At 45.9% G+C, this 25004-nt stretch overlaps 1 protein-coding gene across 1 annotated transcript; it reads right to left on the bottom strand.

Annotated features, from left to right (window-relative positions):
- Nucleotides 1-850: 850 nt before the first annotated feature.
- LOC146183617 (NPC intracellular cholesterol transporter 2-like) lies at nucleotides 851-18046 on the bottom strand. The gene is made up of 4 exons (XM_084608727.1): nucleotides 17695-18046; nucleotides 5179-5277; nucleotides 3702-3880; nucleotides 851-960 (listed from the first exon to the last, which is right to left on the bottom strand). Exons 1-4 carry the CDS (start codon nucleotides 17792-17794, stop codon nucleotides 877-879), a joined length of 462 nt encoding a protein of 153 aa, XP_084464853.1. The 5' UTR covers nucleotides 17795-18046; the 3' UTR covers nucleotides 851-876.
- Nucleotides 18047-25004: the final 6958 nt, after the last annotated feature.

Genomic DNA, 25004 nt, shown 5'->3' with positions numbered 1-25004 from the left:
TTTTTACTTATCCCCACTGCATCCTGAAGTTTTTCTTTTTTTTCTTTTTGCGCATGTTTTTTGTGTACTTGTACGGTATTTTTTCTGTGACTTTGCTGTACTTTCATATACTTTTATGTATCCTACTCCCCTCTGTAATGCCCCCGGGCCCAGAGGGTAAATAAATAACTAAGTATTGCCTTTAGACAATAAATGAGATTTGAACAACACCCCCCTTCTATTTATCTTATGCGCCAAGAAACCCAACACAACACAACAACTCTATCTCCGATGAAGTAAGCATCACGCGTATTGTTTTTACAAGCTGTAAAGAAAGCACGTGAAATATCACGTGACTAACGCATTCGTGCGCCACGATTGTTGTGCTCTCAATCGTGCTTTGAGTGAACGAAATTAGATGCGGCCGTGATTCGACAGGTGAGTCCCAACGGTAGGCTGATTGGCGATGGTTACAACCAGCACCGTCGCTTCAGCCGACTGCCCGAAGAAACCACCGCAAGCATATTAGCCAGGCGCTGCAACGGGGTCGTGGAGCCAAGGCCGCAGCTGATTTCTTTCACTGAAACCTAGGTTGAGAGCAGCACAATCGTGGCACGAATGCGCCAATCGCGTGATATTTTTCTATTTCGCGGGCTTTCTTTAGAGCTTTGAAAAACGATACACGTGAGGTTTTCTTTACGGAAAGTAAACAGAATAGAGCTGCTTGAAGGTAATCTCGAACTCTGAAAATCCAGCATTTCTCAACGAGCGCATGTACAAACTTGATCGAAAGGCTAAGGACGCTGCCAGGGAAACCCTTTTGTTGGCTACAGTGACTATACTGCGGAGAAAATGACGCATCAGAATAAGCTGAGCGGTAAGAAAAAGGTAAAAATTTTATTCCACAACTTTCACGGGCACAAGGAAACAAAAGATAGTTTTGTTGTCTCCTTTCATGCTCCACTCCACGTTGGCGTCCACCTAAAAGATGCGAAATAGACATATAAAACAAAAATCTGACCACAAATAAACTACATGCAGTAAGCAAAACTGCCAGTCCGCACGAAAAACAGTGTTAAATAGTGATGTTTACGTGCATTTTATGGTAAGTCGGCGTGCGTTTAAGTACACAAACCAGGTCCATAATCACGAAAAAGGTAAAATTCGGGGATTTCAGCGAACTTTAACGAGGTCTTAAATACAGAGCTCACAAGAGAAACAAAATATTCTAGCAAACTATCAGCCATGACAAATGTAAATTAAAGTAAAAAAAGTTGTGATTATATGGCAATATGCTAAATGTAATTAATGTTTAGATTCGCCCAGCTGGGTGAATAGTGAAAGAAACAAAAAAAGAGCTCGATTTTAAGACTCCTGCACGAGGAAATATGAAACTTTTTTCCACACAAAAGCGAACCAGAGCCGATCTGATGCGCAGAAACTTCGCTGGAAACGTGACGTGCGCCTGCTGATAACGTGTTGCAGTGCCTCCGGCGTGCAATTGGAACTGCAAGTGCTAGTGTGTTATGCCATGCAAGGAAAGGGACAGTCAAAGACAACTGCGTGGCCATAACATTTGAGAGCGGCGGACCAAAGTACATGACACGGTAGATTAGAGCAGGCACACTAGTGGAAGCCACAAGGTCCATTTGTTTAACCTACACCAGCTACACCAGTGTAGAAAATCTCCTATACCTATAATAGATTTTTGCTGCACAGGCGTAGCTGGTGTAGGTTAAACAAATGGCCCTACAGTTCCCTGGTTGAAAACGAACCACCAGCCCCAGGTGAGCATGCGCAGTTTTTCGCCTCCACTACCTCCACGATCGGCGCAGCCGGAGCTGGTCTTTGGGGCCATGCATAATTCATATTCGTGACGGGCGTACGCGATAGATGTCGGTAGCTGTCAAACGCATTCATTGCCATTTCGCAGTCGGCTTAGTCTCCCAAGCACGTTTTCAACCAATAGCAGACGAATTTTCACCCAATCCCCAGGCGGCGCCACATCTTGTGAGAAAGGCGGAATCCACCTTTAACACAATGAGCCCATTTTTTTTTTTTTTCAGTGCACAGTTTCCACACCCGTTGCTATATTCAGACGCACTTTTGTATTGTAGATATCCTCGGTGAGCGTAAGACGCCCAATGCTTGGACGACGTTCTGTTTACTTTTTGAGCACTCAAACCATGTCTGCATTCTCTAAAGGTTTTAACGCATTTGACTGCTGTGAACTAAACTCGTTCGTGGCTCAAATTCGGTGTCTTCGCCTTCTGTTGATGACTTATTGTAAAAGACGTAACGAGCGATAGGTATGAATTTCTTGAACAGACCATTTTGTGATTCATATTCATTCGTGACTTCAGGATATGAGAGTCGCCATAGTGAAAGTCTCCACTAATTTGCAACAACAGGAGTTCTTTATCATGCACTGACATCGCACAGCACACGGCGTCTTGATTTCGACAAGTATTTCTGTGAATGCGAGTTTGGGGGTTAGAAATACACCGAATTTAATCATCCTCCGGTTATTCGCATTGCGCAACTGCATCTCAAGCGAAGTACACATAAGCAAAATGAAACAACAGAAAGGCAGCTAGGACAATATTCTTGTTGACAGTTTGTTGCGAGCTTAAGTGCCCCCAAATTGGCGTTTGTAGAATTTAGGAAACATGTCACTAAGCTCCTAATAGCATGACGCGATAGAGTTGAGTCCTTTCAGCCCGGAGCCTGGGGCCCTCGTATTTAACTTCGTAGACATGGACTCTGTTATTTTTGTTCACCCAGCAGAACTCAAAAAGCTGTTCTAAACCAAGTACAACAAGCGTACCTAGATGGCCCAAGGGTAGCGGGTCAGACACGTGACTCAAGGGCCACAAGTTCTTGTCCAGTCCCCCCCCCCCCCCTTTTTTTCAGCTCATTTTTTATTTTACTTTAAAGTCATGTGCTCTCGATGTTTGACTCATATTGCGACGTTACATCACAGCTGATCTGACTGCTTAATCAATTTCTATTTACGTTAACGTCACGACCCTTTAGATCAATCCAGACGGTTCAGACGCAACGCCCGCAACAATCATGACGCCTGATTTTCCGCTGAATGGGACCCTTAAGACTGCTACATTAATATTAGCATCAATTTTTTTTACTTCATGAAAGCCAGATAGAGCCTAAGTTCGTACTACCTCAGGCCCTTCCCAGTACAAGAGAACTACAGAATCATGTCAAAATACGACAAAATATTTCTAGTTTCGTTGTAACATCAAACTTCTGCGCAGTTCTATAGTGCTTTTGTTGCAGTTCTGTAGCTTTTTTTCTGCGCTACTTTTCTGTTGTCTGGTAGCGTTGTAGTAATTGTGGTAAGTACTAATAATTCAGATGTTACTGCAGAAATTGTTGCAGTGGTTCACAGTCAGAAACCGCATAAATATTATTTTCTGACAGCACAAAATGTTGCGTTAGGCTTAAGACTAAATGTTGAGGTTAAATGTTGTACGTTTTCTTCGGCTGAAGGGATTAAGGCTCTGCATACCGAAATTCCAGGCTGTGTCCTTGCCAGGTAGCATTAATGGGCCAGAGAGTAGCAATGCTGTGAAGCCTTCATTATTCACACAAAATGCTGTTGGCTGCAGCAACAATAAAAGATAAGCAAACTAGAAGAGAGCAACGACGCGCATGCCAGCCATTCTCGCCAGCTAACTTCTTCTGGAGAACCGACGTCGTACCGATGGGAAGCTGGAGAGCACATTGAGCGTGGACTGGAGGGTGTAGCTCTTTCCCGCTTCCAGCGGACAGGAGAGGCCGTTGTTTTTGCAGGCGTTCTTGCGGAAGCCAGGGAAAGGCAGCCAGACTCCATTGCTCAGCTCCCCTCGAAGCTTCATTTCCAGTTTCTGGAAGCTATCGGCTGCGTGCACCAGGGAACGGGCGTTAGCGAACAGGCAACGAGAGTTTATACGCATTGAATATGCTAACCGCTGAAAATGGGCATCCACTGAAAACCACGGCGAAAATAAAATGGCACCAAAGTTTGCTGTGGTTGGAGTACTAAATGAGCTTCTTGATTCTGAGAATTTGCAAAAGAAAATAGAGGACACTGATGGAGAAGTGAAGCAACCGCGCGCTTTTAAAAATAGAGAGTCTCCTCATAGCAGAGGTGCAATAACTTGCGGTACGTATGTGCTTGCCATTGTACATACAAGGCTACAACGCAAAGCTTCCGAGTTTTTAACCAAAAAAATTGTTTTAATCATTGTGTTAGGAAAGAAAAATAATCAGAAGTACAAACAAGACACTGTCTTAGCAAGATGATACAACCGCTGTCAAGGTTTATATCGAGCGCCAATGTAAACCTGCATATGAATATTCACTCCAACGCGGCTACAGATCAAGGAAAAATATCGGAATCTTGATTTTCAAGGCTACAGAAACGCATCAATAATTAAACGCCTTCCGTGTAGGACCACTGAAGGGCCCTTGCTATTAGCGTCTTCTGTTTCCTTTATGTAAGCCTCTTCAGGTCCACGTATAACTTTTGAAATACCAAAACAGCATTTTGCGCTCACAGAGGCGGACAACAAGGACAACGCGGCTTGGGAAAGTTCGATAGACGTCAGGTAGATGGGCGCCTGCTATTTTGCCTCAAATAAACCTCGCGCACACATAGGCGTTCATTAAAACACCAGCCAGTTAACACTGTGGACGAACAAGCCAAACAATCTATTACTGCTTGCTTGTACAGATAATTAAGGTAGAATATTTGCAGACGGACTTAATATTATCACACAATATTTAGGTTTGTAAATTTAGGGAAAATTTTAAGTGCATAAGCGCCTGCTACCATATGAGAGGTATGTAGAGTATCTGTGCGCAAACCTTATAAGCTAGCACGGATGGTAGTATATTTGTGCCTCCGCCCCATCTCTCTCTTCTGATCTGGTCTTCGCCAGATTAAATCAAGATTTTTATATATATATATTTGCCGTTTGTCCACTTGAGTTTAATTATACTTTCAGTTGAATCCTGCGAAAAGTAATTGTATTGCTCATATGTGTCATCTTTCAAGGACAACTGTTTGCCGCATTTGGAACCCCTTCTTTGAACTCCTTACATTTAACTGAGGATTAATGCTAGGCGCCCATGAAGTAAAGACAGGAAATCGGGAAGTGCAGACATAATCAGTTTTAGCAGTGACTAGGTACCAACCAGCGATGAAGTCAACCTGCAGCTTGAGCGGCTTGCCCTTCTGAAAATGGCATGGAAGTTGTGGGCAGGGGTCAATGCGGATCTCGGAGAATTCGCCACCTGCGGTTTTAAAAAGAAGGCAGAATCTTCAGCCGAGACTGAAGGGCACTTACACATGAAAACTCATTCGTATAAGCTCGCAACAAAACGTCACAGTCATGAACAAAATAACATGACCGCTTTCGAAGGCTTATGCCGTATTACTTAACCAAGCTAGATATAATTTTGACTATTGTGTTCAAAAAAAAAAAAAAATAACTCGCGTATGCACCAGGTATCAGTGCATTTTCGCTCGCTAACGCGTCATAACGCTTAACAGCGCAGGATTGTCCGGATACTTTCGTTCGCGATTGTATTTTAACCATTCGGTTTCGTTGAGAAATATATGAAAACACCGCGTTAAACACTTGAAAGAGCAGGCGCTGGGTGCGAAGGATTCTACGTTTCGAGGAGAAATTATCTCCGGTAAGCTGCTGTATCAGAGCAATGCAAAAACTAAAAAAAAAAAAAAAAAAAAAACCCTCAAGGTCGTGTTCTCGATACTCAACTCGCTCGCGCCGGACGCCTGAACAAAAAGGTTCCTGACGGAGCAGCCACGAGTGCCATAATGTTTTTTTTTTTTTTTCGGAAGCCAATTCAGGGCTCGTGTCACCTTTATGCCATTGCTTGCCTTGTTTTTCACGAATGATCTTATCTGCGCTTCTTCTCTAGCGACAAAGCGATCTCTCATTGGACTCAAGTTCTTCGATATGTTTCTGATTCCACTACCACAGTTTTTTTCCTGATGAGCGAGGAATTGCTGATGGTGCTTCTGCGTGCACTCTTCGACGACATGGCGTCAGGCCACGGAGCAAGAGGGAAAGCAACCTAGAATTAATTACGTATTATGTGTCACGCATCAACGGCGAAAGCGAGGGCACCCGCTCCCTCTCCTTTACCTAAAATTACGGTCATAATCACCCCCACACCTTTTCTTCTCTTAACAGTGTTACAGATTTCGCAAATCTCCTCCTTTACGGCAGACAAAGGCGCGGGATCCCTTTCACGGTTACTCGCCACCCCTCTAAAGAGGTTTGAGGACACAGTTAAATGTTCGGCCGCCCAGCCGGTGAAACACGTGTGTCAATGTGTGGCTGAGGAATAAGTTCACAAGAGCAGCTTATGTAGCAAAGAAATCAATTTTTATGTCTAGGAGTCAGAATAGCATTATACAATAGCCACAGCGCTAAAAGCCACAACGATAAGATCGGTATAAAAGACGACTCAGCGAATTACGCAAGAGAATCGCGACAATGAAAAACAAAAAACAATGATAAAGAAAGCTATAAAGCATTCCAAAACTAGTATTGAAAATACAGCAGGAGTGAAGAGTTACTCATGAAAATACAATAAATAAAATACTAAATAGGATCAAGGCTTAAACACGGGCGAAAGCATTCGTCACTAACTGCCAGTCTGTGGCGAAAGGTTCTCTCACAGCTCTGTAGTTCCGTAGATGTTTCGTAGTCGGGCAATCTATAGCTAGCGACGACATACCGGATGATGAGAACAGTTTATCGCGGGCTCGAAAAGTTTGACTTCAGAACAGTGGGTTGCTGCAAGAGTGAAAACCGAGAGACAATCTTCCCAGAACACGCTGGCACCGTGCGAGATGGGCCCCTCTCTTATTCCGTCGGTATGTTGCCGCGCGTCTCTCCTGTCGATGACGCGACAGGCCGGGCATTGCTCCATGGAATCTTGTTCGCGCATGAACAGAGGAGTGGATAGAAGCAGCTTCTGCCAATGAACCACACGTATTCCCCTCCTATTAACCTTGGAGCAAAAAAATGATCTTAGGCCCCACCCCAAGAAAATCCTGGCCAAGTGACAGAGGAGCCCACACAGTTTCACAGGAAAGAATAATCAAGGCAAATGCCTGGCAATAAAACAGAGCTCCGACTAAAATAGCTGACAAATTGGCTGGAGCCCGGAGCAGGGGGACCCTGTAATCTACTTGGCTCTCGTTTTATTATTGACTAGCCGCGCCCGTTTTTACTGCTGGAAATAACTTTTCAAGAGTGCATAAATTGCAGTTTTAGTGCGAAAGAAATCATGCGCTCCGCACAGCCAAGAACCTTGTCAGACCTTGTATGTCTGATTAGCTAAGCTCCTACGTGTGCTCACCAACCGTGCACGTGACCAGGCGCGGTTAATTCAAACTAAGTCCGGTATAGCGGCCCAAATATGCGAGAAATCCCGAAGGGTCTTTCAAGTTCGCCAGCCAACAAAGAGAGTGATGGAGCCTATGACTCAACAGTGACTGACCATGGCCTCTTGAGTGCTTTCACACTAACCAGAAAACTTTCGCTGTGAATTCCAACCGGGCATACGGATTCAGTTTCCGGCCGTCTTAATCACTGAGCCACCGCGGAGGGTGCTTTTGCTGGTTATAAGCAGTATGAAGTGTGGGTAAAAATCCGCCACGTGACGGATGTTTACCAATAACCATTCCACTTGTGGTGCCCTTAAACATATGGCATCCGAGGTCAAGCGCGTCATTGCACCGGAACTGATAGCGGAGGCCACGGTTAAACCATTATTTGACGCGGCAGTTCACAGGTGGCACAATACGTACAGCTGCAATTGCAGCGCACCCTGCTCATAGCCACACGCTGTTTGTATAAGGCAAATATCGCGTAAATAACACCATCTATATGCACAAAACATGCGCGTGAAAAAACAGCACTAAACATGCGCATTCAGAGCGTCGCTCCTAAAACATAGCCTGAATGAAATCTGCGTTCCAAAATCCAACTTTGCCCTCAAAATAAAAAAGATGTGTTAAAATTTTGAACATTGATGTTGCAAAGCTGTCCAGACATGCATAGTCCCTGAAGAATACAGGCTCGAGGCTTACCAGGCAATCAACAATACAACTTCATTCGGCGCAAAGTCAGTCCTAGGTTCTGTCATAACGTCATCCCAATGCTACCCGGTATCCACCGCTGCCAAACTATTTCCGAGGAATGTAGTACTTGGCGGCGGTACTGTCGCAGCGACGAGCCAAAAGAACCGGAAGCAGTGGTTGGGGTCCATTCGTTTCTTTTTTTTTTTTCTCTGATGCGCACTCATCCCAAATGCCTAGCATTTAGTGATCAAAGGAAAACTTCGGAAACTTCATGCCGACGGCTTCTAAAAAAAAAAAAAAAAGAAAATAGGTATGTAGTGGTCTTTGCCCCTTTAAAAAATAATCGTCGCAAGTGCTGCGGGCCTACACCAACAAAAAACAAATTATAAACCGGATCGAAGTAGCTTCAAGAAAAGAAACAAAAGCTGCCTGTACATCTTCTATCCTCTCGACGACTAAAATTCCCAGGTGTGTCTGCAATGTAGGGTTTAACGACCCTTAGCTCCACGTGGGAAGACGGAGTAGCCGAGACTAAGCCTATATGGACCCCTTGCAAACCTCTAGAAGCAGCTTATCTGCACAGCGAAAGCCCCTTCACATGGTTGCCTACCTGTTTTAAGGGCAGAAACTGGATGCAGGGTATGATATGTCTATTGTCCCATTAATGGCTGCGCGCATTCTCTGCATGCTTCTGCGTTGTGATGCTGCCGTGGATGAGGATTTAGGAGCGCCTCTGCCAAGCCATTGCTTCGCAGGTGCGTTTCACCCTGCCGTTTTGCGATCTCCAACAAATGTTGGTCGTCAAGGTCCGTGCACGACATATGGCTTGAAATAGACATATTCAGCGTTGCACCCAACTTCTGAAATGGCGGAACGCGCCTCCGTGGTAAATGGGATTTCACTATGCAGGAAAGATGGCTTGCCAACAACTTCGCGTTTTCTTTTTTTTTTTTTTTAACATGCGCTGACACCACATACAGCATGGGGATTTTCGGAATGCTACTGCCGTGGTACCGATCCGACACCGCGGTAGCCGAAGACCATTGGGGCTTGACAGTTATGGTGGGTGCGCCACCATTTCTAACGGCTTCAGCCGTGTGGTTCCCTCCTGAAGCAGAAAACTATTCCTTTACCTTTTAACCTAAACTGTCCTTTCTCCCTGCGTTCGCCACTTTGATTTCTCCTACCTGTCTCCTTGCTATCCCTTTATTTCCGCCACCCCAGTTCAGGTGCCTCATTTCGATAGCAGATACCGGGGCAGGCAAAAATCTTTTCCTTCCTTTATTAGTTTCATTTTATTCTATAATAATAAAACCACTTACTACTACTACTGTCAGCGCGCTAAGCTCTGCTGGTATGGTACGCACGGAGATGGAAAACGATGCGAAGGAAAAAGGAAAGGGTTTTCGTGCCCAGCGCAATCATTTCCCGGGAGAATACTTTCTTTGGAACCAAATATACCATCGTGCTAACCAACTGAGGTAACTTGCTGCGGACGATGAATTTTTATGTTTAAAGAAGGCCTCAATTCTGTCCCCAGCGAGGCGTGGACGCACGGGTCCAAGAGAGCGTTAAAACCCAGCAAGTGGAGGACGATGGCGGAAGGTAAACATGTAACATCTCTGCTGCTTTGTTTTTTTGACAAAACTCGTTATGCTATTTTATGTCGCCCCTTTTGACTACTTAACAGTGCTTTAAAATAGCCCTCTAACTTACTTCTCTTCCCTCTCCTCCTTGAGCCCCGCCGGGGTGGTGCAGTGGTAAGACGCCCGACTACTGCGCCGGAGTACCCGGGTTCGAACCCGACCTCGGCGGCTGCGTTTCGATGGAGGCGAAACGTAGTGGCGTCCGTGTGCTGTGCGATTTCAGTGCACGTTAAAGAACCCCAGGTGGTCGAAATTTCCGGAGTCCTCCACTACGGCGTCTCTCATAGGCTTAGTCGCTTTGGGACGTTAAACCCCAAAAACCAAACCAAACCTCTCCTCCTTGACAATCATTTTTTACAGCATATACGAGTATATTATGTCATGGTGGCATAGCGATTTCTTTCTATTCCCCTTTGACTTCTTACCCACTGCAGGTGCTTTAGTCACCACAGTCCACTCACGTATTCTCTTTTTTCTACCCTTGTTACTCAATTAAGATTCTTTTATAGCCTATGTTTCCTTAGCCTATTTATTATTGTGACATATATGCCCTGCACCGCTGGACGTTAAAGAAGACAACGATCAGCAACAATGATACAGAAGACGACAAAGTGGCAGCAACGTTTAGTGCTAGAAGAAGGTTGACGCTGCTGTGCTTCTGTGCTTTGTGTGCTGTGCCATCCCAGACTAACCTTCGTGCACTAACCTTGCCACGTATCAATATTTTGCTAGTGCATTTGCTATAAGACCCTTCTGAATCGCTAGTACTCTCCTAGATACGTGCCAACTTCGAGCCTGCTTCTTGGGTGATTCATTATGTATACAGCGCACCCTTCTTTTCTCTGCTGCGGTCGCTTTTGTGTTATCGTTTTCAGGTCAGAGGTTCCCAGGTTTCCGATTCAGACGAAGCCATTTTCAAGGCAGCAAACTATTCCTCATACTACTCGCCTCCTCTTCTCTTGCCTGCTCTTCTTCTTAGAAAGCAAAAGCCTACATAAACTGTCAGTGATGACCACGCTGCCTAGACGAATAACAGTCCATTTTTCGGAACGTTAAATACAGTATAACGAAGTAAGGCTCCGCCTAGGCCCCTGCTCGTATTCCTTCCAGCTAACACCATCAACAATATCGCTACAGTTTCAAAAAGGCAGTGGGAAAATGTTTTCCATTATTTACAACCATTTTTCACACATGACTGTTACCGTTGCTTCTCAAGCAACATCAAGGCTGCCCCAAACAGCGAAGCAACAGTATGTTACTGCCCCGCCGGGGTGGTGCAGTGGTAAGACGCCCGACTACTGTGCCGGAGTACCCGGGTTCGAACCCGGCCTCGGCGGCTGCGTTTCGATGGAGGCGAAACGGAGTGGCGTCCGTGTGCCTTACGATGTCAGTGCACGTTAAAGAACCCCAGGTGGTCGAAATTTCCGGAGTCCTTCACTACGGCGTCTCTCATATCCTTAGTCGCTTTGGGACGTTAAACCCCATAAGCCAACCAACAGTATATTACTGAAACGCAAAAATTATGTAAAGTTCTCTTCAGTGACAAGCGGCATTTTCATGCTTGAGTATATCCTGCCAATTACGACAAATTTCGCATACACGCTTATCTTATGAGGCGGCTTGAGATCTTAGTGCACTGAAATGATCATCAATTGCTCGAGAACCACACCCAAGAAAAATGAGCGCGCATCACCTGCTCACACTTTAATTTTACGCACAACTTCCTTCAAATGATATAGCGGCTTCAAACAACCCAACATCGCTGCCACGCATGAAAACCCACGTAAGTAATAAAAGAAAGATGATCTATGAACCAATATATGAGCACACAGAGTAGCAGCGCTTTGTGCGAACAGCATGGGATAAGCACCCGCAAACGGATGATTGCGCTGACGAAAGGGCACAAACCCATGCGCATTAGTTAGCTGACTGTAGTCGCAAGCCGGAAAAGAAGCTGCTCAAGCCGTTCACCTTGTTTTGAAAAGAAAAACCTGCGTTTGCTGACGCTTACAAAGCGCCTCTATAGTCAGCGCAACGCCCAGCACTGATAAAAAAGGCAGCTCTATTTTTCGATCATAGCGAAGCGGGAGAAAGAAGATGCTCTACAGAGCATCGTAGATAGCCACAACGGAAAGATGGTGATTCATACTATTACAGCTTGCCACTTTATCGAAACGGATGATCAGGTTTAATGATCTTCATTGCTGACCAGGGCAGTGGTTGCAATGCGAAACGACTCAATCCAGGTCGCCTTGACCGGGACCCTGTTTTTTAAGAAGGCATAAATATTTAAACGGAATTGCTGCTGGCTTGCGACTTCAAGCTTGTGCATGGCTCTGAACCAGCTCATTCATTTCGAGAGTTCGTCATCAAATTTAGAAGCCATCGATATCCTCTTCCCCTTATGATTCGAGGCCGACAGCCGATGTCTTAAGTAACAGTTCAGCTAGCATTCGACTTATATATAATATTAGTGCGGTAGCAGTGCAGACGGGCAGACTGCCTGGCCAGTAGGTGAGCGACATTGAAAGGAAAATTTCCAGAAAAAAATGAATCCTTTGTGCGAAGGCATGTGTCAGCGGCCACCTCTCAGTTCCCAGCGAGGGGAAAAGTAAGACGGTAAAGGGGACTGGAAGAAATAACGAAAAATACAATTGGGACAGTATCAGCGCAGGACATGTACAGTTCTTTTGAAGGAGTATTTCCCGAGTAGAGATAGGTTTATTATGCACACTAAACAGGACATAATTTTGACAGTTGAAGCGGGTTCTAGATGGCCCCCAAAATGCCACTCAATTAAGAACTACTTATGTTCGAATTTGCGTAAGAGCTAGCACAGCTACTAGCAACGTGCGTCAGCCATGAGTCGAGACGTCAACGAACTCATGCATATGTATCCATGGGAGTGAGCCGTCCTCGTATCTCAAGCTCATGACAAGACAGTGTCTGTACAATACGTGGTGTGTGGAGGTGCGTAAGGACGCACATTGAGCACTTATGCGCGTCTTCGTTCTATTTTTGCGTGAGTGGACACTTGGGACTTTGTGGAAGGGGCGTCCGGTCGCATCGGGCAACGAGGAACGCGGAAGCCACAAATCGTATTAATTACATTCATCACTCCCCATATTCTTTCATTATGCTTATCACGGCCCTTGCAGTGCACCGATAAATTACGTTTCAAGACGGATTGCAAAGCGGAGAATTCTCGTCAATTTACAAAAATAAAATTAAAATGTGGCAAATCGAAAGGAACACAGTTCGAAAAGATAAACATTCGCTTCTTATTATGCACTATAGGGATATGAAAGTCAACCATTATGGTAGACGTTGAGACGCCCCACTAAGAACTCGTTTTTTTTTTCTTTTCAAAGAGAGTGGCCTTGTGGTAGAGCATCCACCTCGCAGTCGGGAGGTACGGGGTTCGATCGCCAGTGCCGCCGGGTACCCACCGGTTTCCAATGGGTACAAGATTTCCCCCGGCCTGGTGCTCGGCTCTTCTGGGGTGAAATGCTTGGGAAAAGGGGCCATGGACCAAAATGTTGGTTCAAGAAGGCCACAAGGAAGAAATTTGCCTGCTTCAGTTTGGTTTATAAGGTTTAACGGGGTAAGCGGGCTATAAGAGACGCCGTAATCGAGGCTCCAGAAATTCGACCACCTGGTGTTCTTCAACTTGGACTGACACCGCACACCAAACGGCTGCCTCCCTTCTTACCTGCATCGAAAAGACTGCTTCGACAGTAATCAAACACGCGTCCTTTTCGAGTGCCGTAACCAATAATCCGCCGCGGCGGTGTGAAAGAAGGAATCTGTGTTATGTCTTCAATGGAGTGCAGCATGAAGCCTACTCCAATGATATTTGAGTCAGGTGCTCAGTTTTTGACGCTCGTGCCCTTCTGATATTGTATCGCGCTTGGAGGTTGTATTTGTCACTTGTTTATTTCCAATTCGACACAATTTTAACGCTCCTTATTTAAGAACAAGAGTTTCAGTCCTTTTATGACATAATTTTCAGCGAGTGCGCAGTTAACCTTTTCAGTGATTTATTGTGTCAGTACTGTGTGGTCGAAAGTAGGTTAGAGTATATATATCTGGACATTTGTGCCACCTTTAGACGTTGCTGTACCACTGATCAGCATGTAGTTGTTAGTGCTTGGAAATCTGGCTGCAGAAAAATAGCTGCTGCAAATAAAAAAAATTGCGAAAGTTAAATGAGACAGCCGCCAAAAAAAAAAAAAAAAAGAATTGTCTGCTGGAGTGGCTCGGTTGTTAGGGCACTCGACTCGTGAACCCTGGGACACGGATCAAGCCCGACAAAGGCGGCCACTTTTGGGCGGAGGCCATGCAGCAAGGCACTTGGGTGCAGTGCGATGTTAGTGCATGTCTTACAGTTCAGCTGGTCGAAATTTCCAGAGCCCTCCACTACAGCCTTCCCCATAGCAAGAGTCGGTCAACTCCATAAGCAGAACAGAACCAAAAACTACAATAAATGTTTACGTCTCAAGAATTACGCTGGCATTTTATTGCTACGTTACATTCAATGTTAAGTAAGAGGACGGAGCATTAAGTGGTACGCGTGTTGATGGAACTGCTGCTCACTCGTCGCTACAGCCAATAATGACGTCCGTGCACGTGCAGCTGATAAGCCGACTGAGTCGACTAAATGGCTTAAAAAAGGTGCTGGCAGGGAACAAACTGTGCTGAGCAAGTAGGCGGCGAGGAGGTGGTGCTTCACATTCCTATTTCAGAGTCTCGTAGACTAGCGGAGCAATACCCCCGATCGTGAAAACGCGCTGCTTATATAACAATTCCACCATCACATTAGCCCTAGCTCCCTTCTAGTTTCATTTTCACCTTTGACTAGCATTCAATAGCCAGACAGCGAAGCTTTGCATGAATTCTAATTTGTTTCAAGCCCAATTTCCAAAAGTGATTTCAGTGTACTTTATCCCTTTATTTTCCGGTTTAAACCGAAAAGCCAAAGATCTAGTTACAAAAAGTCAACTACGCGGCTTGTGTGCTTTCTGGAGGATGACTTCCAACAAGAAAAACAGGGCTATTTTTAGTAGATGAGGCTCTTTCGTTCGTTCAAGCAGCCGTGTTTCGGATATCTGAAACAAAACAATTCGTAATCTATAAGTGCTTTCTTAAAGGACGTCTGACATCGAAGTGTCGCATCATTCCGTAGCACTGTGCCAGAAAGTAATGCAGGCGTAATCCCCATTAGTGTCATTGCGGAATTACAGCCACGCCATGGCTACTGGAACGGTTCTAACTGGGCCTTTTGTGACAGTATGCCCAATTCCAGAACTAACAAGACCAAAATTGAAAAAAAAAAATAGATGGCATCGACAATGCTAGATCAAATAGAAAGCGTCAAAGCCAGCTCACATTCCCAGTGATTTCAGTTCGGCAGGTTTTATTAGAAGTGCTCGCTAGGCGCTGCATGCGGTCGATGGAGTATATTTTATGATAACCTAGGAATACATTAAATTGAAGAAGTCACCAATCCCTGTACAACTTGTGTACCTACAACAACAAGAAAAAGGCGATGTATTTTCTAACATCTAGCAGTGACTATAAATTGCCTTCTAGCACGAATTGGGTCTAGTGAAGAACGTCGATGGAGCAAGCGCCATGGCTTTTGCACGGTCGTCATGTGTGTGGCCTACTTTATCTCCACTGTACAGGAATACAGACCTCCCTTGATGTGCCTTTCAAGCTTGGTAACTTGTTGTACCTCATAAGTGATAGCGATGGTAGAACTGGACAGTTGTCGTCGCCACACATTCGCATTCCGTGTGTCCCAGGCTCCAGGAGACTACAGCATCGCTTCAATTACGATCTCTGCATTTCTAGCCTCGAAATACGCTGATTCCATTCAAATAACCGAGTGGGTAAGAAACTTCTGCATGCATGAAGCTGTACACGCTGTTGGTAAGCTCGAGCTATCCGCATGGGCGGTCTCATTGAGCGCGACAGACCCGCACTGGCAGAATACTATTACCACGCAGGCCTCGGTTGTGCTGCAGTGGTATGGACTATCAGCAGGCCGGGCCTACTCCGGGCTTGCAGCCCGCGCCAGTGGACCGTCAAAGTTTTATCTCTTACTCTTAAAAGAGCAACTATAAGCAGCAGTGTCAAGGTATTACTCCAAAAACAAAGAGCTGCATGAACTACCATAACTGGAATCAATTCGAGCAGTAATGGTTGGTTGGTTGGTTTGTGGGGTTTAACGTCCCAAAGCGACTCAGGCTATGAGAGGCGCCGTAGTAGAGGAGTCCGGAAATACCGACCACCTGGGATTCTTTAACGTGCACTGACATCGCACAGCACACGGGCGCTTTGCTTTGCCTCCATCGAAAAGCGACCGCCGAGGCCGGGATGCGATCCCGCGTCCTCGGGAACAGTAGTCGAGCGCCGTAACCCCTGCGCCACCCCGGCGGGGCGCGATAGTACGTTGTCGCGTCAGTATGACGTTTCAGTATATGAATGAAACTGTCAGCCGCAGCACAATAAACAATGTCCTTTTGTCACATTAAATTCGGGAACCATTATTAAGATCACTGTGCATTGCTGTGCCGATTCTAGATGAAGGCCGATTTTGCTCAAATAAATCTGGTTGATGTTCAATGTTAATCACAGACGCACACACGCGCGCGCTTACAACTGGTCTCTAACTGCCAGAACATCGGCGTTGAAGCAGCAAAGATATGAAGGACGACATCACCAGTGTGGTGCTTGCCCGAACAAGTCCAGACGTAACACAAGACCAACAGAAACTCCGTCTATTTCAGCTGTGTGAACCGAAGGCGAAGACAAACAAAATGAACTGCACCTAGAGGGCAGTTTTCATCCCAAAGACCTCCTCTTTTAGGTGTTTATTTAGCCCCTCAGCACTGCATGAGGGTCGAATATCTAGGCGGAGCCACTTTACCTTCACTTCTGCATACTTCAGCCGATATTCTTTTTGTGCCAGAGTTGTCGATGTTATCGCAGAAATAGCGGATGCCAAATTCCCGTGAGGTATACGACACATAAACCTGCCAATCGTAACGTACCGGCCCCGCCGGGGTGGCACAGTGGTTACGGCGTTCGGCTACTGTTTCCAAGGACGCGGGATCGAATCCCGGCCTCCGCGGCAGCTTTTCTATGGAGGCGACAAGGAAGACGCCCGTGTGCTGTGCGATGTCAGTGCACGTAAAGAACCACAGGTGGTCGATATTTCCGGAGTCCTCCACTACGGCGTCTCTCATAGCCTGAGTTGCTTTGAGACGCTAAACCCCACAAACCAAACCAAACCGTAACGTACCAAGCATCAGTTCACGAGTGAGAAAGTGGCTAGATGCGACCGCATTAATCTTTATGCCCAGGGATTCAGTATGCAATCTACTAGACGCTAAACATCGCGCGCTGCTCGTGAGCTCTCATTATAGCTACTGCGCATTGCTACGAGAGCTTCGCAGGCATGCAGATCTGTTCCGATCATTGACATAACTTGCGGAATTCTGCCACTACGAACTCTAGCCGTCACAGCCTTCAAGCGCGCCGCGATTACAATTGCAGCCGAAACTGATGTGCTGTGCCTTCTGACTAGCGCTGTCTCGACCGTTTTACATGCGTAGAACTGTCGCTGACTACGCTGCTTCATGAATCTGTTAAGCAAATAACACTGGCTGACGGCATGAGGTGCGATTCTCTGCTAAGTATGCGTGATACAGTTATGCAGTCGCCGCACTTTATTAATCTACTGCGAACCCTCCTGACGGTGACGCAAAGCAGCCGTCAGCTGGGCTTGCAATGGGTGTCGAAACAGGCTCAGCGCGATCGAAAGTCGTCTGCCACTGCAAACAAAACGCGAAAAATTCTGCACAATTCGACAACCGAGAACCAAAAAGGAGCAAACAGCGTGCTCGCATTCGCTCACGTCTGGTGCCGCATACGCACCGCATTTCTCGTGCTGAACAACGTCGAACACGGCCGCTGCGAGGTCAGCTGAGACGACGAGCACCAGGGCGGCGAAAAAGCAGCAGCGTCCGTCAGCCATCTCGACTCGTTCGGTTCTGCCCGTGTCCTTCGCTGACGGCCACGGCGCGCGATCTAAATGGCAGAGACGTCGACACTGCCACCGCTACGGCAGTCGATTATCGGCCTTTGGACGACACGCAAGCTAGAGGGTGGAAAAAAAAAATGCAACCAAGGGAACGACCGGGAAAACACGAAAAAGAAAAGAAAATACGTTGAGCCGCCGTTACTCCTGTACGTTCAGGTGACGGTCCACTGCGCCTGCGCCGAACGCTGCCTCTGCCGCGGTAGAACCAGTTCCCTACCCGATGTCTATCGCTTCCCTTCCCCTTCGTCCGCCGAGCTTCTCGTGTGTCAACGCTGAATCAGGCCCCTCCACCTTTTCCTCCTCTCACTGCCCGTTCTTCTCTTTCATGTCCTCGACTCTTCGGTCGGTGCGACCGTGAGTCACCGCAGTGTCGAAAACAAATGAGCCAGCCTAAGCAGCGATCATATGGCGCTGGAACCGGCCGAGATCAGCTGACACCTCGACCGAGCTAAAATTACATTTGTCACGTACCTTGTCGCTTCTTTCCACTAAAAGGCTCCCAATGGTGACCGTTGAAACAGTGTCGAGGCGCTTTCTTTCTCTAGCATCTGCATAGTCCCGTGGCGATTTGTCGCTTCGGCTGTTACCTGATGACTTGCTGCGGTGACAGTGCCTGTGAGGGAATTACTCTTATTCAACTCTAAATATAAAAAAATAAAAAATACCTGTCGCACGGGACTGACGTCGTATCTGGCTACCAATCACTCCGGGCAGGCAAGAGAGAGAAGTTTGTAAGCGTGCGCGTATGCGTTTGTGGGTAAATCTTGAACATCAACAATATTGACTCGAGTAAACTGCCTCCATCTAGAATTGGCACAGTGCATGGCGATTTTAATAGTTGTTCCCGCACTGATTCTTACAAAAGAACATCGTTTATTGAGTTGCTGCTAACGATTGCATTTATGCCCTAAATAACGTCATACTGCCGCCACAACCTGCCGCAGCAACCGCAACAATAACCTGCCGCAACAACCACCACATTACCGCACCGGATTGATTTCAGTTAGGTTTGCCGCGCTCAAATACCTAAGCTTGGCTATATAGCAAGTCGCCCTTTTCGTTGTTGTCGTAGTCTAAAACGCAGCGAGTTCGACAAATTCGCGACACATTTATTTTTTTTTCTTGTAGTGTGCGCATAGTTTATATCTCAATAAAGCGGGCAGCGAGAAATGCGCACACGTCCTCAAAGGGTTTGCATCAATACTAACTCGCCCCAATAAACATAGAGACCTCTTGTCCCCACGACTCTGGAATAAACAAGTAAGTGAGAGGAAGACCCTTTGGTGCTACCAGCTCGACTGACACGACTTTTTGTGGCTATGCAGCAAAATCTATAGAATGCAAAATGCACCAGCCCACTTAGGAGCAGATGGCTCCCACCCACCAGAAATTTCGCGCATCTTTCTCTGGAATATATTACACCTACAAAAGTGTAAATGTTATTACTATATTAAAAACACTACACTAATACCTAGAGAAGCTTGAGTAAAAATAACAATGTGCACGTCGATTACTGTGCTAATCATCCTGTCTTTATCTTACGAAGCATATGGGAGAGCCGCGTCAGCTGGCGTCTCTCGCCTTTTCTCGTCATTTACTGTAAGGTTTCGTAGTGCGCTTTTTTTATTTTTGACAACGCACTTCGTGTGGACTATTGATTAGTCGCCAATGTATGCAATTATGGACTTTCATGGCCGATAGAAGGGTATTTCTGCATGTTTGGTAGCACCAAAGCTATTTATTTAAAGCGCGAAGACAGAACTAAATGTAAATCTCTATCTGATGTCAGATATGCTTCTATTACTTGGTGTGGTAACACTGTAAGGTGAGCTGCGGACCCGTAGTCTTGGTTCCATATCAACAGAAAACTGTGCCATGTTGTATTGGATCCAAGGTATATGTAGAATGACACAGGAACTTGCATAGAAACTCAATGTTTTAAACGCATGGCGGCGTGTGGAGGGGAGGCACCGCCATCTTTGGAGCTGAGAACAAATAAAGAATGACGCCATATAGAATAACTAAGGACCATGACGTCATAGCATACGAGTTGTTTAGCGGGAAAAGAAATGCTCGAGCTTTTTGACGCTCTGCGCGAAATAAACCTAACAAGGGTTCACAGGAAGCCTCAGTCCGTTGACAAAACTTTTTATAAGTGAATTTCTTCCTCTCGGCAGCATTATTATTGGCGAAGATTTAGCAGGCCTTTGCTTCTAATCAAGCAAGGGAGAAGAAACGAGGTCAGTAGGGTTAGGAATAACAGAATGGAAGAAAGCATTGAAGATGGCTTTTATCGGAGCTTTCAGGTCGCCAGACCTGAAAATGATGATTCAGGACGGCAGAAGAAGGCAAAACAACAGTGCAAAGTTCGTGATGAATCACTGCAAAACAGGCTCGATTTTGAGCTGTGTTTGTATGGGAGGATTAGCTATTCAAGAAGTGCCTATTAATAAATACAGCTGCGGAAGAATACCACAGGACAGCCCTAAATAAATGGTGCAATACCAGCAAACGTTGAGCAAGAATGATAACGCGAAAAAAATACAAAAAAAGAAAAAGTATAAGTTGAGTAGGTGACCTGGTCCGTAATATACCTGCAAAATACTATAGAAGAGTGCGAGCCATATGCTGAACCACCATGCCAACCTGGCTGAGAATACTAGTAGTTGCTGCCAGAAAACGATTAGCAAGAAAGAGAGGGAAGAATGTAAAGGAAAGGAGTGATGCTACCCGCTGTGGGTACAAGCTTGAACTTTGAGACGAGGGAGACACAGGAGGCACAGGACACATCGCTCACTAACAACTTTAATGCAGGAAATAGGAAATATATTATATATATATATTCATATATCCTTTTTTTTTTCAAGCGATGTTCGGTCCTTTAAGCGTTTGGGGCTTTGCAGACTGGCGCTTCTTGCACTTGCCATCCACAGTCTCTCTCTCTCGGTTATCTTTCGGGTTCGTCAGTACACGTGCGGATGGATGTAACGGGGCCTAAGTGTTTGGTTTTACTGATGATTCAGTCGACGCCTGTCTATATTTGCTTATCCTTTGTACCTCGATTTTGTTGTGCCCCCAATTGTGCCTTGCGCGCAGCAGTATCACGCTCTCTCAAGCCTTCCACTTCCTCTCACGTGTGCCTATATATCGCATCTTTTCACTCTCTTCATTAAAGTTGTTAGTCAGCGATGTGTTCTGTGCCTCCTGGGTCTCCCTCGTCTCAAAGCTCAAGCTGGCACCCACAACAGAAATCATACCAACTAGCCCGGAAGGATGCCATTTTTGAGTGGTGCTAAGCAGGTTGTGGTTAGTGTAATCAGGAAGGGGTGACATTACAAAAAAAAGAATAGAACTGTACACGCTGAAGAAAGTAGTTCTGGGTTCGCCACGTGCTCACAAGGGGACACAGTATCTCTCACACTTTCTCTATGAACACCTGAAACGCGCCGTAGAGGTGGCTTCCAAGACTGATTTGGCCTTGAAATAACATCTAATGGAATTGTTTATAAAACGGAAAGGCGCTGTATCTTCAAACTTTCTCCGTGTACACTTGAACCGTAAAATAATGATCAGTTAGCCCAACCCTCATGTAGCGCCCCTAGTGGGTCTTTGAGGTGGCAACAAATGAAAATAAATAAAAATCGTGCCTTAGAGGTCATTTCCAAGCGTCATTTGACCTTCAGCTCTGCACGCAAGAAATGGGGCATAGCTCCAAAAGACTTTTATGAGCGGTTTAATGAGATTGGCCTTAGATTGTATTCAATAGACTCATTTATCAAGCCTCCAGTCTTCAAAGGAAAGAAAATATAGGGCGGCCTTTCTAATCCATAAATATAAAACATTAAAACCGTAAGAAATAAACATCTGCAAACAAAGATTAGAGTCTGTCAAATATACTTGCCCTAGACCACATTTATTCTTGAAGAAAATTATACGCAGTGTGAATCATAGACGTTTCCTACATTATTTGTCCCCTCTCTATCCATGTCCCAGCGTGTGCATTTTCAATTTGTGCTCTTTTTTATCGATTTCGTATAATATTTGATTTCTCTTAAATGATTTCCTTTCGTGCTTTGCCCCTTTAAACACGTGGCGAACCCAAAGTTCTTGTCCTCAGCGTGCGTGCGCGCTAAACTCACCGAATTGATTACCTATATTTAAAGGCTTTGGAGAGGAGCATCACTTCGACATGAAGCAATAGGTGTGATACTTTGACCAGAGCGGCCAAAGTGGGCTATGACGTGGGGGCCCGCGTTGGGCCCGTGAGGGCAGCCCATACGGGCCCCATGCGGGATTTGCAACACGTACCCAGAGGGGCCCCGCGTGGGCTGCCCAATTCTGCCGCTATCGGTCCCAATCTGTATCCGTGTGGGCAGCCCAAATAGGGCTGCCCGCATTCAGCCCAGGTAGACAAATGTGGGCAGCACACCAGAATCATTAAGGGGTCCCACATTTGTGCAGGCAATGCCATCCCATTGATCAAGGTTTTAATTTTTAAGTCGATTAATCCCTCCAATACCTGAATTATACAGGCGCGGGATTTGCGAAAGCCAGTCCGTTTCAGGCTGACCCTTGTGCTGCCCTGATGGGTTGAATCTGGAATTTTCGGGGCTGCCTAAATTCCAATAATCATCAATTGCGAAACATTAAGCGCTATTTTTTTTGCTTGTATGCGACACTCAGTAACATGAGAGAAATTTATTCCCAACACTACAATAATGTGGGCTGGCCCACATCACTCCCAAAAGTTGGTCTGAATATTTATTTCGGTGGTGTGTGTAGAATAGTAATGCCACAGGAAACATTTGAAGGTCGTTCAGTGCATACTCGTAAAGCGGAACAGTTACTGTTGCATATTTTCTGTCGACACTGCATAATTAACGTAGTTGTTAGAGTAAAAATAAATAGTCTTTATTCATAGCAGAGATATGCTTAGGACAGTTATGTGAAACCTCCAGAAGAGGCAATTAGCAGCCGGTATAACTTGATTTACATAAATAAAATGGTGCTTTAAAGATAGGGTGGAGACGTTTCAGAGCGGTAAGCCCGCCTACTGCCAATTTGGGGCCCACTGCGGCATTTCATGGGCCGCCCCAATTGGGCTGATCTTGATTTTACCGCATGGACTACGAATATATGTTGCATTTTCCCGCAAGTACCCCAAGAAATACCCGTGTGGGCAGCGTGGCGGTGTGGTCGCTTTTCAGCCCGGCCGCAAACCATGCGGGACCTATTCGGTTTTTACGTGGGCAGCCCCAATCGGACTAGCCCGTCTTCTATTTGCTTTAGGCCCACATTTGCATCGCATCTGCCCTAAATTGCCCCACAAGAGACCGATGCGGCAGAAGTGGGAAGGAGCAATTGCCTGCCCCGCTACCGCCCACGCGGAAATTATCTAGGTTTTTGGTGGGCAACCCTATTTGGGACAGCCCAGGAATTTTCTGCATGAATTCCAGATTTTCGTCTGACCTTCCCTCAAGTACCCCTCAAGGGCCCCATGTACGCAATGTGCGGGCATACCCGTATTTAGCCCCGCCGCGGCCCATGCGGGACCTATTCGGCTTTTGAGTGGGCAGCCCCATAGATCAGCCTATGCGTTTCCTACACAAAGCCCAAATTTCATTTGCATCGGCCCTAAAATTTCCCAAGCGGGACCCTTGAGGGCCAGATGTGGGAATATGTACTCAGTTAGCCCTTTCCACGCCTATATAATGCCCAAATGGAAAAAGCAGGGGCAAGCCCAATTTGGGCTTGCCCGCTTGATCCCTAAGCGGGCCCTCGTGGGTGTTATTGTGGTTGCCCAAGCCCAACTTGCCCATACGGGCCCCCGGTGGGCCATGTAATGTGTGCTACTTGGGGGGTTAGCACTCTTGCTTCGGAACGTAAATCGAACAGAAAGTATGACATCAAAGCGCCTCATCGATTTTACGTCCGAGCATGCGCCTACTTAGCTGAACATGCCGCAGCGAAGCGTGTACAACGACACATAGCTCATATGATCAACCAGTATTTGATTATTACCAGGCGCAACTGCAGATTAACCTGTCTAAGTTCTTAAAGGTATCGCTAGAGCAAAGCCCTACCAAATCCACAGCTGTTGCCCTCAACTTTTTTTTTGTTTTGTACTTCTGCCGAAAAGGTGAAAAAGTGATACCCAATATTGAATAAGACCTGTCGAAGCAAAACACGCTGTTTGCCATGTAGAATTAATATAAACATGAGTTAAACTTCGCGAGAAGGGGAATTAGATAAAACAATGCATTTTCTATTCATTGAACGCCTTTAGGACAAGCATTAACATCGCTGCCTTCGCTCAGCGGTCGTATTAAGCTTGCCAATTTTCCAAATACCTAGTTTGTCCACGATTGTTCGCTATTAAAGGTTTCGATCATAACGGACCTTATTGTGTTTTAACGCAGTATTCTGTGGTATCTTTCTTAAATATATGCGTGCGCTTGGAGCGGATGCTGACGTTGTGCCAAACTGAGTGCTGCATTACAGTCAAGCTGTCGAAGCGCAGCTTTTTCTTGCCCCTTCCCTCAAACTGATAATTCCTAGGAGGCTAATAAACTGATCTGATTGGATGATGCAGAAGACTAAGGAAATAACAAGAAGAATAAGATTGCGATGGAGCGCATTTTGCAAGCACTCGCAGAATATGATTAGCAGCTTACCGGTATCGCTCAAGAGGAAAGTATACAACAGTTGCATGTTACCTGTACTCACCTATGGGGCTGAAACGTGGAGGCTAACCAGAGGGTTCTACTTAAGTTGAGGACAACACAGAGGTCTATGGAACGAAATATGGTAGGGGTAACATTAAGAGATAGGAAGAGTTCAGAGTGGGTCAGATAAATAACTCAAGTTACTGACATTCTAGTGGAAATCAAGAAGAAGAAATGGGCATGGGCAGGACATGTAGTGCGAATAGAGGATAACCGATGGTCGCTAAGGGTAACAAACTGGATTCCAAGGGAAGGAAAGCGTAGCAGGGGGCGGCAGAAAGTTAGGTGGGCGGATGAGATTAAGAAGTTTGCAGGGGTCAAGCGGATGCAGCTAGCACAGGACCGGGTCAATTGGAAGAATATTGGAGAGGCCTTCGCCCTGCAGTGGGTGATGATGATGATGATGACGTTTTGATCAT

This window comes from Amblyomma maculatum, chromosome 7, assembly GCF_055883805.1.
Source record: "Amblyomma maculatum isolate TAMU_Amacu chromosome 7, ASM5588380v1, whole genome shotgun sequence".
NCBI lineage: Eukaryota > Metazoa > Arthropoda > Arachnida > Ixodida > Ixodidae > Amblyomma > Amblyomma maculatum.
The sequence above is the reverse complement of the archived record's forward strand: the minus strand, read 5'-3'. Positions and strand labels throughout refer to the sequence as shown.